This window comes from Mirounga angustirostris, unplaced genomic scaffold (assembly GCF_029215605.1).
Source record: "Mirounga angustirostris isolate CCGP_5_RB_7025 unplaced genomic scaffold, mMirAng1.0.hap1 SCAF_14, whole genome shotgun sequence".
In the NCBI taxonomy this organism is placed as follows: domain Eukaryota; kingdom Metazoa; phylum Chordata; class Mammalia; order Carnivora; family Phocidae; genus Mirounga; species Mirounga angustirostris.
The window spans coordinates 7,639,844-7,652,488 of NW_026991722.1; the positions used below are offsets into that span (position 1 = coordinate 7,639,844).

The window sequence follows — 12,645 nt, forward strand, 5'->3', positions numbered from 1 at the left end:
GAGCATTAGTTTATTATAGAGAGTGATTTTTTTTTTTTTTTTACCCATTTCAGTTTGGCTGTAATTTACTAATGTGTTTAGGTAGAAAAATTCCATGTAGTTTTGTTCTCTTTTTCTTCCTTCTGACTGTTTCAGTAGAGAGCTTGGTAACGTTCTGTGTTATGTTCTTTCTTAGAAGTTTAGGCCACTGCTTTTAAATAATTCTACAAGATGCATCTTGATCAAATGTCTCAATATGCTTAACCTTGTTAATTATTATAAGTGATATTTATGTTCAAAATATTACTAGAATATAGGTTAGAATATAGTCATTTTATTTTAGCATTTTCATTTCTTCCGATGCCTTCAGCTTGCCAAGTGAAAAGGACACAGTTCATTTAATGTAAGCATTGAATATAAGCATTGGTAAAGGTCCAAACCAGGTGAAGTTCTAAACAGACTCAGCATGTCCAGGCTCATGCAATCTTAAATAGTGTATAAAATTTTACAATTTTTAATAGATCTGGAAGAGTAGCAGTTGTGGATCTTGAGTTTTCTTTAGTCCTGTTAATTATCTTCCTAATAACCTCACTCAGTAGAATTTAGTCCCTAATTTACCTTTTCTTTTTTCTTTTAAAATTTTTAAAATTCTTATTTTTATAATTTTGATTTAAATTATTCAAGCATTCATGAGCACTTACTAGATTCAAAGGCACTTTCTAAGTCAGCAGCATCTGTACCCTTTTAGTATTAGCAATTTTTCTATTTCTTTGATGTTTGTGAGAACTATTTCAGTGAGTCTGAAAATGAATTATAGCATCTCTTATTAATGGATTTAGTTTCAGGGCAAAATTAGTTTTTTTTTTTTTTTAAGATTTATTTATTTATATTAGCACATGTGTGTCAGCAGGGTAGAGGAGGGGCAGAGGAAAAGGGAGAGGGAGAGAATCTCAAGCAGATTCCTGCTTAGCACAGAGCCCCACTCAGGCCTCTATCCCACAACCCTGAGATCATAACCTGAGCCAAAATCAAGAATCGGATGTTTAACTGACTGAGCCACCCAGGCCCCATGGCAAAATTAGTTTTTTAATCAAGTACTCTACCAGGAAATTCATTCCTCAGTAAATATTTATTGAGTACATGCTATGTGCTAGGTACAGCACTAGACCCTTGAGATATATTGATGAGCTTGGTAAATGACCCTCTTGAAGCTTATATTATAGTTGGAGACTTCAACAAATACACAGTAAGGCATAAAAATATTTATAATAGTGGAATTCCTGGTGCCAGAGGGAAGTGTTCCTGAGCAGATTGGGTGGCGGGAAAACATCAGAGGATGCTTCCAGGAAATGTGGATCCAAGCTGGAATTTCAGAAATGAGTGGTTCAATTAGAGAGGGTTGATTTCCAGATAGAGGGAGTCACGGTTATGTGTGAGAGAGAACGTGTGTTTGAAATGGTGGTTGGTCAGAAATGACTGGATTTTGGGGGCTTCTGGGGTGAGGGGAAGATGATGAGATGAGGCACGGAGGGCAGTTCATGCAGGGCCTGGTAGGTCACAGAAAATGGCACTGAGAAGCCATTTAAGATTATTACACTGAGAGTAATGTGTTTTAGAAAGATTATTCTATCCACAGCATGGAGAATAGATTGAAGGGGAGTAGCAAGTAATCTGCCAGACACACTGCTTTTATTATAAATTTTATGTCATGACAGAATCCTACCCCGACAGAATTGCATGGTGAGAACTTAACTTAGAACCCATTTATTACACCATTTTACAGTGAGGAAATTGAGATCTAGAGAGATTTAGCGACTTGGTCAAGGTCATAACCAGATAATGGTGGAGGCAAGAGAACAACCCAAACTTCCTTACCTTTGTTGATTTGTTTTTGTTTTAAATAATTGCAGAACTTCTACATCCTTACTGTAAAAATTTGAACAGTATGGAATGATATAAAGTAAAATGTCAGAAGTTTTTTAAATTTTCTTTTCTTTCTCAGTTTCCCCAAAGAAGAATTTGCTAGGTATTGCTTGGCATATATCACTTAGAATGATCTTTTCTTTACACTCATGTTGTATTTTTTATGCTATATACTTAAGTATTGTGTTGCTTTTTTCCAACCGACAATGTATTTTGAATATCTTTCCATGTTATTACATGTGAGTCTGCCTTCTTAAAAAACACAAGATCAGAAAACTATTGCATAGTGTTTCAGAGTTTCAGTTTGCCATATTAATATTTCTCTCAGATTTAACTGTAATAGTAATCTTGTTTTATGATCATCTTGTGCATACTCTGTAATTGGAATTGCTGGGTCAAAGAGATTTTACAGGATATGATTTGGTTCCCCTCTACATCATTCCCACCAGTGGTATTTAAAAGTGCTTATTTTCCTCATAACCTTGATAACACCGAATGTGTCTCTTTTTTAGTTCTTTAATATTATTGGTGAAAATATTATCTCATTGTTTTATTTTTTATTTTTAAAACATTTTTAGTGCAGGTGATTATCTTTTCATGTATTTATTCAAATTTCTTATTCTATGAATTGCCTATTTTTCTGTTGCTTTTACTTTTTTTTAGTGACTTGTGGAGTTTCTTTATATAACATAAATATAAACCTTATGTCTGATTTTATGTTGATTTTCTTCCAACTTTTGTATCCTTTTTACTGTATTTATTATTATTATATCTTTAGCCTTAAGTATTTTATGGAAGTATATAAAGCTTTTCTATTGTAGCAACTGAGGTTTCCATCATGCTCTAAAAGGAGGGCCTTCTCCAATTCTGAATGCAGGATTCTAAATAGGCTTCTGTTCTTTCTCTTAACATGTTTATAGTGTTGTTTAAAAAATTTAGATCTTCATGTAGAACTGATTTTGATAAATAGTGTAAGGTAGGGATCTAAATCTATTTTTCTTCATATTATAGGCAGTTATATTGCAGTAATTTCTTAGGTACTTGGAAGTATGATAGCTCATCCCACTGATATGAAGTGTCTACTTTATCACATATTAAATTCTTACATGTATTTGTTTCTTTTTAGCTCATTGCTGTTTTTAATCATGTCAATTACATGTTGATATTATCCTTTTCTTAAGGTTAGGAAAAGTATCTTCTTTTGAAATTAATTTCTTCTTGCTACTTTCCTGGATTTGCTAACTCTGTATTATGTTATTATTCCTGTGTGATTGGTATCACCACCGTACCTATTTGATTAGAATTTCATAGTTATCAAGCACTGAGAAGTCGTAGCATTAGGAATGGTACCGAGGTGGAAACTAAGGCTTATTAATGCTACAGTATTTGACCAGGCCACTTTACTACTAGTACGTGATGGTGCTAGCTTTAGGTCTTATTAGTTCAGAGCAGCTTCCTTTTCCATTATCTTGTAATGAACAAGACATACGAATTAAAACAACACCAACACAAACATGGTGTTTTGAAGGCAAACTCAAGTTCTATGACTGTATGTTTGTGGGAATGGGCAGAAATGATCAAATAAGGAGATCTCTGAATGAGCAAACTTTAGCTGGAGGTAAAGGACTTGGCAGACCTCCCTAGAAACTACATCACTTTGCTTTTTTGAGAAACTGAAAGTACATAGTATCTAGTGAGTGGATGGGCAGGTGCGTTTCCTGGACCGGCAGCGTGTGGGATTCACAGACTCCAGCCCAAACCTGCTGAAGCAGAAACTCTGTTTTAACAAGCCCTCCTGACGATCCACATATGTCAGTGTATCTGGGTTCTTGTTGCAATTCTCTGAGAATGACATCTCTTCCCTTGGAGTTAAGACATTTTAAATTTGAAGTTCATTTTTCTAGAGGTAAAAATATTTCATGAAGTTATGCTTCTTTTTATATCTTAGTTTCGTTGATATTTCATGAAAATTGTGCTGTTGTGACTGAAGTCGGAGCATTATTTTGTCTTCTGTTATTTGATGAAGTATCAAGAATGGATATGTGGTGAGCTATAAGGATTGTAAAACTTTTTTACTCTTAATTATAAGGTTTCTGATGCAATCTTATAGCAATGTATGGAAAATTTCTGAATTATGAAGCTTATGCTTTCCATTTTGGTTTGAGTAAGCAGTATCAAAGAGCCTATTGGCTCAGAAAGTCCCATGAACTTATTTATTTATTTATTGTTTGTTTGTTTGTTTGTTTGTTTATCAGAGAGAGAGAGAGAGAGCACAAGGAGGGGGAGAGGCAGAGGGAGAAGCAGGCTCCCGGCTGAGCAAGGAGCCTGATGCGGGACTTGATCCTGGGACTCCAGGACCATGACCTGAGCCGAAGGCAGACACTTACTGACTGAAACACCCAGGCGTCCCTCCCATGAACTTTTAATTTGAACATTACTAAGCATAAAATTTAAAAAATTCTGCAGTAATTTTTGTCATTAATACATTTTTCAGTATATACTTTTCTTTAATATTTTATTAAAAAACCTTTGGGAAGATGTTTAGGATGGTAATATCTGACTAACAATGACCTTAAGCAAGATCCAGTGGGAGGGGGACACAGATTCACCTGCCAGTACAGTGCCCACATTAAATGAGTAATTTATTATATGGACTTCCTAAGCACTAGTTTACTCTTTAGAAGCAAATCTAGGTAGTAGAAAACGTGTTGTAACTATACAAATGATAGAGCCAATTGCAACTCTTATTTGGAGATTCAGTCAAGGAGCAAATTGTATTTGTTGGATAAAACCATGGTTTACTCATTTGTTTCTTTCCTTTTGTGTGTGTGTGTGTTTTTAATGAAATAGGTCTGTTAATCCTTCCAATAAACCTGCACCTTCGGTCTTCAGTTTGCCTGTCTCAGTTTTTAGAAGGTAAATGATTTATTGTTTTGACTTTTTTTGAAGGTAAACGGTTTCAGGAAGGTTCATCTGGTATTTAAATCACATGACTTGTAGTGTTTTAATGTTTCCTCACAGTGGTGCTTCGGAGAGTTCAGTAAATTCATTTCCCCTTCCCCATCTTTCCATCTGGATATGGTTCAGGTGTACAGAAAAGTTCGAAGAACTATGCAGTGAACATGTGCTTACTCTCTTGCTTACTCTCTCAATGTATTTATTTATTTATATGTAATTTTTCTCTGATGCATTTGAAAATAAGTTTCAGACATAATTTTACTTCCCTCCTAATTATTCCAGCATGTACCTGCTTAAATTAAGGACACTCTCCTATATAACCACTGTACCATGCATATTCACATCTAAGAAAATTAAAAATAATTCTATAATGTGATCCAATTTCTCAAGTTATATCCAAAATAGTAATTACTCTTGGAGGAGAGCAAGGGGAGTAATTGATATGAAAAGGGAACAAAAAAACTTTCCGAAGGGATAGAAATGTTCTGTAGTTTATTCTGAGTGATGGTCATACAAATGAATGCAAATGTAAAAATTCATCAGGCTATATATAAAAAGAAAATCTGTATAATTTAAAGATAAGTAAGTTATGTCTTAATAAAACTATGATTAATTTATAAATAACATTCCATAATTTGGTAGGTCTTATGACATGTACTATAATCATTTTCATTGCTGTATAATACTCTTTTGTTGTATTTATTTACCACAATTTATTCATTCTCCAGTCAGAAGGTATTTGGATTGATTCTGGGTTTTTGTTCCTGTATCCACTCCTATAAACATGTATGTTTCCTGGTATAGTGTGTAAGAGTTCCTTTTAAATATATTGTTCAGAGTGAAATTCCTTGTTTGTAGACATCACCCACTCTTCATGGTCTTTAGATTTGGCTAAGTAATCAAACTCACACGACTTAAAATAGGCCTTGCTTGGAATGAGATTCCGTGTGTGGGTGCTGGGAGCTGTCTCGGCTTAGAAGACCCGTGTGCTAGTAGGAAATAACTTCTTGAGCTGAGGGTGCCACAGGCATAGTTTCCAGGTCCCCACAAAACATGTCACGTGTAAGAGCCTCGGCACTAAGCATTGCTCAGGGCTGCGGTTTCCCATCATGCGTTTATGGTTTATTCCCACACCTCCCAGCCCAGACGTGAGAGTCATCTTTACCGTAAGCACAAACAACAGCTCAGTAATATTGTTGACATTCCATATCTATTTGGTTGTCCTGGGGCAAAGGGCCAGAATTCGCTCAAGATAAAATTTGTCCGTAGAGAAGAACCAAGGTTTTGTTATTCCTTTACTCAGTAATGTTGTCATTTTAAAAATTGTTGCCTGTCTGGTGGATGTGTAGTGTTTTTTCAAACTGGTTGTGATGTATTACCCTGCACTTTTCATTCCTTTCTTCCTTCTTGTTCTTTAGGCTTAATTTGCAGTTCATTTTCTAACTTACTAAAGAATTCCCCATTAATCAGTTGCCTTGCCTTTTTTTATTCAGTGCGAGTCCTTTCAAGTGGGCTCTGTGTCCTTTTGTCAAGGCCCCATGAGTTTGTTAATATTTTCTTGTGTTTTTAGTACAAAGAAATATCCAAGAATCACCTTTTATTTCCCTATTTGAGACCTAGTGTTAGCCATTTATCTAAGGATTCTTGGTTACTTTTGTGGAAAATTTCAATTTTTAAAAGTATTTTCTTAAACTATTCAGCCTGCTTTATATGTAGAACTCTCCCTTAGCTTCTTTATTGAGACACGTGAAATGAAAAAGCACAGTAAAGTTCCCCTGAGAAATCTTACCCAATTTATCTAATATTAGTCACAAATATGTGAATTAGGGGTTTGGGATATGTTTTTTTACCAAAATTATTTTTTAACATTTGAACATGCTAGACGTTATTGTCCTGTAAAACACTGTTAAACTTGGACTGGTTTAAGAGCTGTTGCTATTGTCTCTGTTCTTATATCTAAAAATATTTCTGGGTCTTCTTGGTGACACTGGTGGTTGAGTTTATTGATGATGCAGTTGTGTTCAAGTAAAAATATTAGGTTGTGATTTTGTCACTTAGTGATTCCTGTGAACATGAGGCAATTCATTTAGTCTCTTTAATACTCATTTTGATTATCTGTAAAATGGGTATCAGTGCCATGCATGGAACTGAATGAATGGTGGATAATATACAGCGTTTGGCATAAAGTAGGTGCTCATGTTCGAGCTGAAACCCTTTATGTGTGACTCACTGTAGCTGCAGGCCTTGACCTGAAGGGGCATTAGTCATCTCTGCTAGCAACCCCAACACAACACAGAATAAGGAAGTCTTCACGCAAGAGTTTAAAAAGTATTTTTGGGAGTTTAGAGGACGGCAAAAGGATAAATGAAATAATATGTACAGCATAACTTCGAAATAGGGGCTATGAGAGTGAACTCCGTTATTGTGAGAACTAGCCCTCATTTATAGCTCATCCTTTTATCGTAGTGTTTAAGAGTTGCAAAGTTCATAATCATTTGTATACGTTTTCTTTAGGTATCATCTACCAGCGCGTGTAGTTGGCCACCATGCTGTGAGTCCCTACTCCATAGTTTTGCCATTTCCTGCTGATTGTTTGGCCTTGAAGCCGGTCTCAGACATGCTGAGAGTAGCTTGGAACTTGTCCTGGTATCACGGGAGTGATAACCTGCTGAAGCAGATGCATTCGGAACCTGAAATGCAAGAGTAAGCTGTTGTGCTTAGTTGAAAAAGTGTTCATCTTTAACAAATTATAAGTAACTAGTTTGGTTTTATTTTTCCTTTAGGTCAAGTGGCTTTTTTACTTGCTACCATCTGATCTTGTTTTTCCACTGATTATTATAATTTTTACTTTGTTTTAAAGATTACATGTGTTCATTACTTTTTAGAAACTATCACACAAGGAAATTTTTTTATTATTATTATGTTATGTCAATGACCATACCTTGCATCATTAGTTGTTTTTTTTTTTTTGAAGATTTTTATTTATTTATTTGACAGAGAGAGACACAGCGAGAGAGGGAACACAAGCAGGGGGAGTGGGAGAGGGAGAAGCAGGCTTCCCGCGGAGCAGGGAGCCCGATGCGGGGCTCGATCCCAGGACTCCGGGATCGTGACCTGAGCCGAAGGCAGACGCTTAACGACTGAGCCACCCAGGTGCCCTGCATCATTAGTTTTTGATGTAGTGTTCCATGACACAAGGAAATTTAAATTAAAAAGCATGTGCTCTGTGCTGTTTTAGAGATTATATAAAGTTTGGTTAGTTATTATTTTTAAAATTTTTATTTAATTTTTTTCAGAGAGTGCGCACACACAAGCGGGAGTTGGGGGGCTGGGGGGCAGGGAGGTACAGAAGGAGAGGGAGAGAGAGAATCTTAAGCAGGCTCCATACCCAGCACAGATCCTGACACAGAGCTCGATCTCACAACCCTGAAATCATGAACGTAGCTGAAACCAAGAGTCAGACCTTAATCAACTGAGCTACCCAGGCACCTCAAGTTTGGTTAGTTAATGGATATAAATCTCTAGGGAAAGTAGTCTGGATTAGAGTCAAATTTCAGTGAGTATATATATAAATGTTATCATTGCTCTGATGATGATGTAGATTACTTTGGAATATCCTAATATTCTGATCTATCATTGCTTTCTTGTTTGAATGAAAGTTATATTTCTGTAAGCAGGAAAATGTCAATACAAACACTTAGGATGCTAACATAAAACTCTAATCGACAGATATATACCAGATTTTCTTTTGGCCCTGAGTCAGCCTTTAAAATGAAGATAAAACAGTTTTTTGGAGAGAGTTTATAATAAACCTAAATGTGAACTTTTATTTAAATAGTTTTATGTTGCTCCTCCTTTGTTTCTTTTTGTTTAGATTTTCAGATGCATTGAAGTTACACACAGAGGACACCCTTGCTCTGCAGGTGACACACACAGCTCGTGCACTGAGGGACTGTCTTCGTTCCATCGTCGAGGCTGCAGCTCACAGGGAAGTGAGGGCTGCTTTCACAAGCATGAGTTTTTATCTTCTGAATGACAGGCTGTCTTTAAAGGGTGGTGCTGGCCCATGTGGGGTGACCTTGAAGTGTTTGTCTTGGCACACCACACTGAACAGGTCAGTATATACAGCTCAGGGCTTCCAGTTTCAAAGAGCAGGATTGAATCGTATTTGGGTCTATCTCCGTATCTTTGAAGATAAGAGCATGTATTCTTGTTGCTATCGTTAGAGAAATGGTTTTTTTTTTCAGTAAGAAAAACTGGGATTTTCATTATGCGTAGTAAATATCTAAGAATAGCAAAAGAGAAAATTTTTCTTAATCACTGCATTTTGGAATTAATAATAAACAATACCGTTTTTATATCCTATCAGAAAATCTTATTTCACTATCTCACAAAAGCAGATGATTAGGATAAGACATGGTTGAACAAAATGAATGTTTATTGCTGTCCACATTATAAGAGAGCCAAGACCATTAGTGAATTGACGGAGAAGTTTGGTGCACCTGCAGTGGGCTGTTTTGCTTTTGTTTTGTTCTTAAGAAAATTCTCCTGCTTTTCTTTTTACCCTGAATTTCATGAAGTTGATTGCCATGTGTGGAGATCCTTTAGTAGTTACTGGGAAGCCTCTAGCTCGTAAATTCCACGTTTCACTGGTAGCAGATGGCTGCATCGGAGACAAGACGGACAAGCAGCCATTGCCAGTAGCTTTCCATTTTAATCTTCATGTGAATTTAGTGTAAGATGTATAACTTTCTATTAAACATAATGTGTGCAACTTTCAAAGTGTGAGGTTAAGTGAATTTCCGAAATGGGGACTCAAAATGGGTCGCTCACAATTCAGATACCTAATTTGGCTTTTCCGCTGGTGTGTGTTGGAATCAGCCAGTGCTTCCTTGTGAGAGAGGTGGCAGTTGAGTATCAGGGTTTTTGTAAGTTAGTTGTTAAAACACAGCCATTCTTAAAAATGAAATTGCATGAAGTTAGTTAAATTCTAAGAAAAATAAAAGTAATGATTATGCGAATATCATCACTTCCTGATTATTTTGCAACATGTTATTGACACCTGTGTTCTTGAGGTGATTCATACCTATTATGTCTGTTGTGAAAAGGCCACACAATGGTGTCCTGCTGTGTTGTCTCTCTGTGTTATGTTGGTGGCTCGCAGTCAGCAATGGGGGAATGTTTGCACTATGAAAACTGGCAAACACAAGAAATCCTCCCACTCCTTACCTGGTTGTTAAATATTTATCAGCACACCACTTACTGTAAAGAGCTAGAAACCATGATAATTGTCTTTTTTATTGTAGGTTTTTACAGGTACTTCCTGCTTGCACTGAGGATGAGAAACTGCTAATCGATATCATACATTTTTTAAATAAGTTATTGAAGGAACAAAGAAAAAACTCATCAGTAGAACTTCTAAACTGGCTTCTAGAGTTACTTCTTAGACATGTAAGTGTTATTAAGGAATTGGATTTTAGGTGTGAGAAGTAATTTGTAAAAATTAGTAATGCTATGTAATGAAAAAGCATAATTTTTATATAGCCCATGTTTAGTAAGTAGTCTTCATGTTGTATGAAAGTGTTTACTTAAAACTTTGGAGTAGAGAAGATTTTTTCCAAGAAGTTACATAAGGTAGAACCTATAAAGAAAGAAATCTATAAATATGATTACTTTATAAAAATAACGTGGCAGTGAATAAGACAAAAAACCTGTCCTCATGGAGTACATTCCAGGGGGTGGAATGGACAGAAAACAAAGATTTTCTGCAGGTGGGAGCAATAAGTGTGACGAGGAAACATAGATAATGAGACAGAGCTAGGCAGGCATGGTGGGATGCTACTTTAGACATGATGGTCAGAGAAGGCTCGCCTCTTTGACTAACATTTGGCCAGGGCACTGAGTTCAGTGTGGGAGTCAGCCATATAGGTATCTAAGGGAAGAGCGTTCTAGCCAGAGAGGAAAAAAATGCAAAAGCACTTAGTTGTCAGGGCCATGTTTGAAAAACAACTAGAGGTCCATGTGGCAGCAACAGGATGAATAGAGTATAGTGGTAGGAGATGAGATCAGAAGGATATTCAGAATCAAGCTCAAATAGAACCTTGTAGGCTATGGAGCTTAACCTATATGAGAGAGAAAGCAGGTGGAGGGTTTTGAGCAGAAGAGTTACATGCTGTGACTTAAGTTTAAGAAGATCCTGGCAGCAGCTGTCTCTGGAACCATAGGTAGAATGAATGGAAGCTGGGAGGCCTACAGTAACCCAGGGGAGGGATGGTGGTAGCTTGGCCTAGAGTGGGAATGGGCGAGGTGGTGGAGAAGGCAGCTCTCTTGCTCTCGCTCTCTCTCCCCCTCCTCCTCCTCTCCTTCTCTCTCTCTCTCATACACACACCTGTAGGACTGTGACTAAGTGTGGAAATTATGGTCCTGGACTACAATTTAAATGTTATGAAAGATGAAAAGCAAAAATAGCATCACTAACAGAAGCTTGGAGATGAAAGGGGTAGATCAGATAGGAACATAAAATACGTCCAAAATACCGTAAGCTAGGTGCTATGTGTACATGACTCTGTGATTGGATTTTGTATTATGTTCTTTGATATGCCTGTGTTTTCTGAAAAACTACACTTTTAAATTATCATAGCAAGTTTTTCTTTAATAAACTTTATTTTTTATATTTTTCTCTGGCCATTTTTTCTTTCAGATTAACTTTATTTTCGATTTGTGTAACTTACAATGAAACAGTTATCCAGTAGGAGGGTATTTATATGTAAGTTTTATTGACTTCTGTATGTATGGCAAGAAATACTTTAAATATAGTTAAAAAGACATGATAAACTGAGAAAAATATTTATAACACAAATGAGAGATGATGGACTGATTTCCTTAAAGTACATAATAAGTGAAGCCTTAATAAGATGATTGAACTCCCAGAATACTTAGACTTATAAATTTTGCTCTCCTGTTATATTCTTGAGGATGATTTCAAAGTACCATATTTACTGTACTTTGATTTTCTTGTATCATTTAATTGTTAAAATTAACAAACATTTGGAGGCAGTTATTTTCTGACCATTTTTGATAAAGCAAAACAGTAAAACCTTATGTCACTATAGTTCCTTCTTCAGCTTTTAGGCATGCTTAAATATTTTAGAGAATGGATATTAAAATATTATTAAAAGAATCTTATGAAGCTTTTCCTCTGAGTTTTTTGATAAATCGATTTTTGATCTATAAATTTTTTATAACTTCATAATCTTTTTAGTCTTTTTTTAAAAAGGATAATTTCTAAAACAGTCTCCTCCTTAGGTTGAAGTTCTTGGATTCTGAGAGTTATGGTTGCTTTGGGTTGTGAAAATAGCAGTTATAGTGGGCTTAGGTGGAATCTTTTCTTGAAACTCTGTGTAATAATTCAGTGTTTGCTTAGGAGACTTTGTACCTGGTATATATGGTAGAAAAATAACTATGCATATTAAAATATATTCACCTAAATTATGTAACTATAGTTAAAACTTTACATTTATTATGAATTTTATAGTATGTCATGAGTGCTGATGCATATTTTATAATTTATTGATAGTTTTGAAATTAAAATGAAATTTCTACAAAATTCTAAATGATTGTACTGTAATTTTCATGCAGTTTTAGAGAAGGATTTTTGGTATAATTAAATATATTTGACTTTGTATGGTATCAAGGCTGTCTTTGGAAAGCTTTTACTTTGTCTCATATGTTATCATCACTGGTGTTATGAATAACAATAGAGTGAGCAAAAGGTGAGCAGTGGAC

General features: G+C 35.7%; 1 protein-coding gene across 4 annotated transcripts in view; it reads left to right on the plus strand.

The window, feature by feature from the left end:
* RTTN (rotatin) overlaps positions 1-12,645 on the plus strand; it is a 155,201-nt gene that overhangs the window by 52,614 nt on the left and 89,942 nt on the right. For all 4 annotated transcript variants that reach the window (XM_045886566.3, XM_045886567.3, XM_064577749.1 and 1 more), the window contains 5 exons: positions 3,851-3,947; positions 4,753-4,818; positions 7,375-7,563; positions 8,735-8,974; positions 10,167-10,311. In XM_045886566.3, the coding sequence (XP_045742522.1) occupies positions 3,851-3,947; positions 4,753-4,818; positions 7,375-7,563; positions 8,735-8,974; positions 10,167-10,311 (737 nt within the window). The remainder of the gene's footprint in view (positions 1-3,850; positions 3,948-4,752; positions 4,819-7,374; positions 7,564-8,734; positions 8,975-10,166; positions 10,312-12,645) is intronic.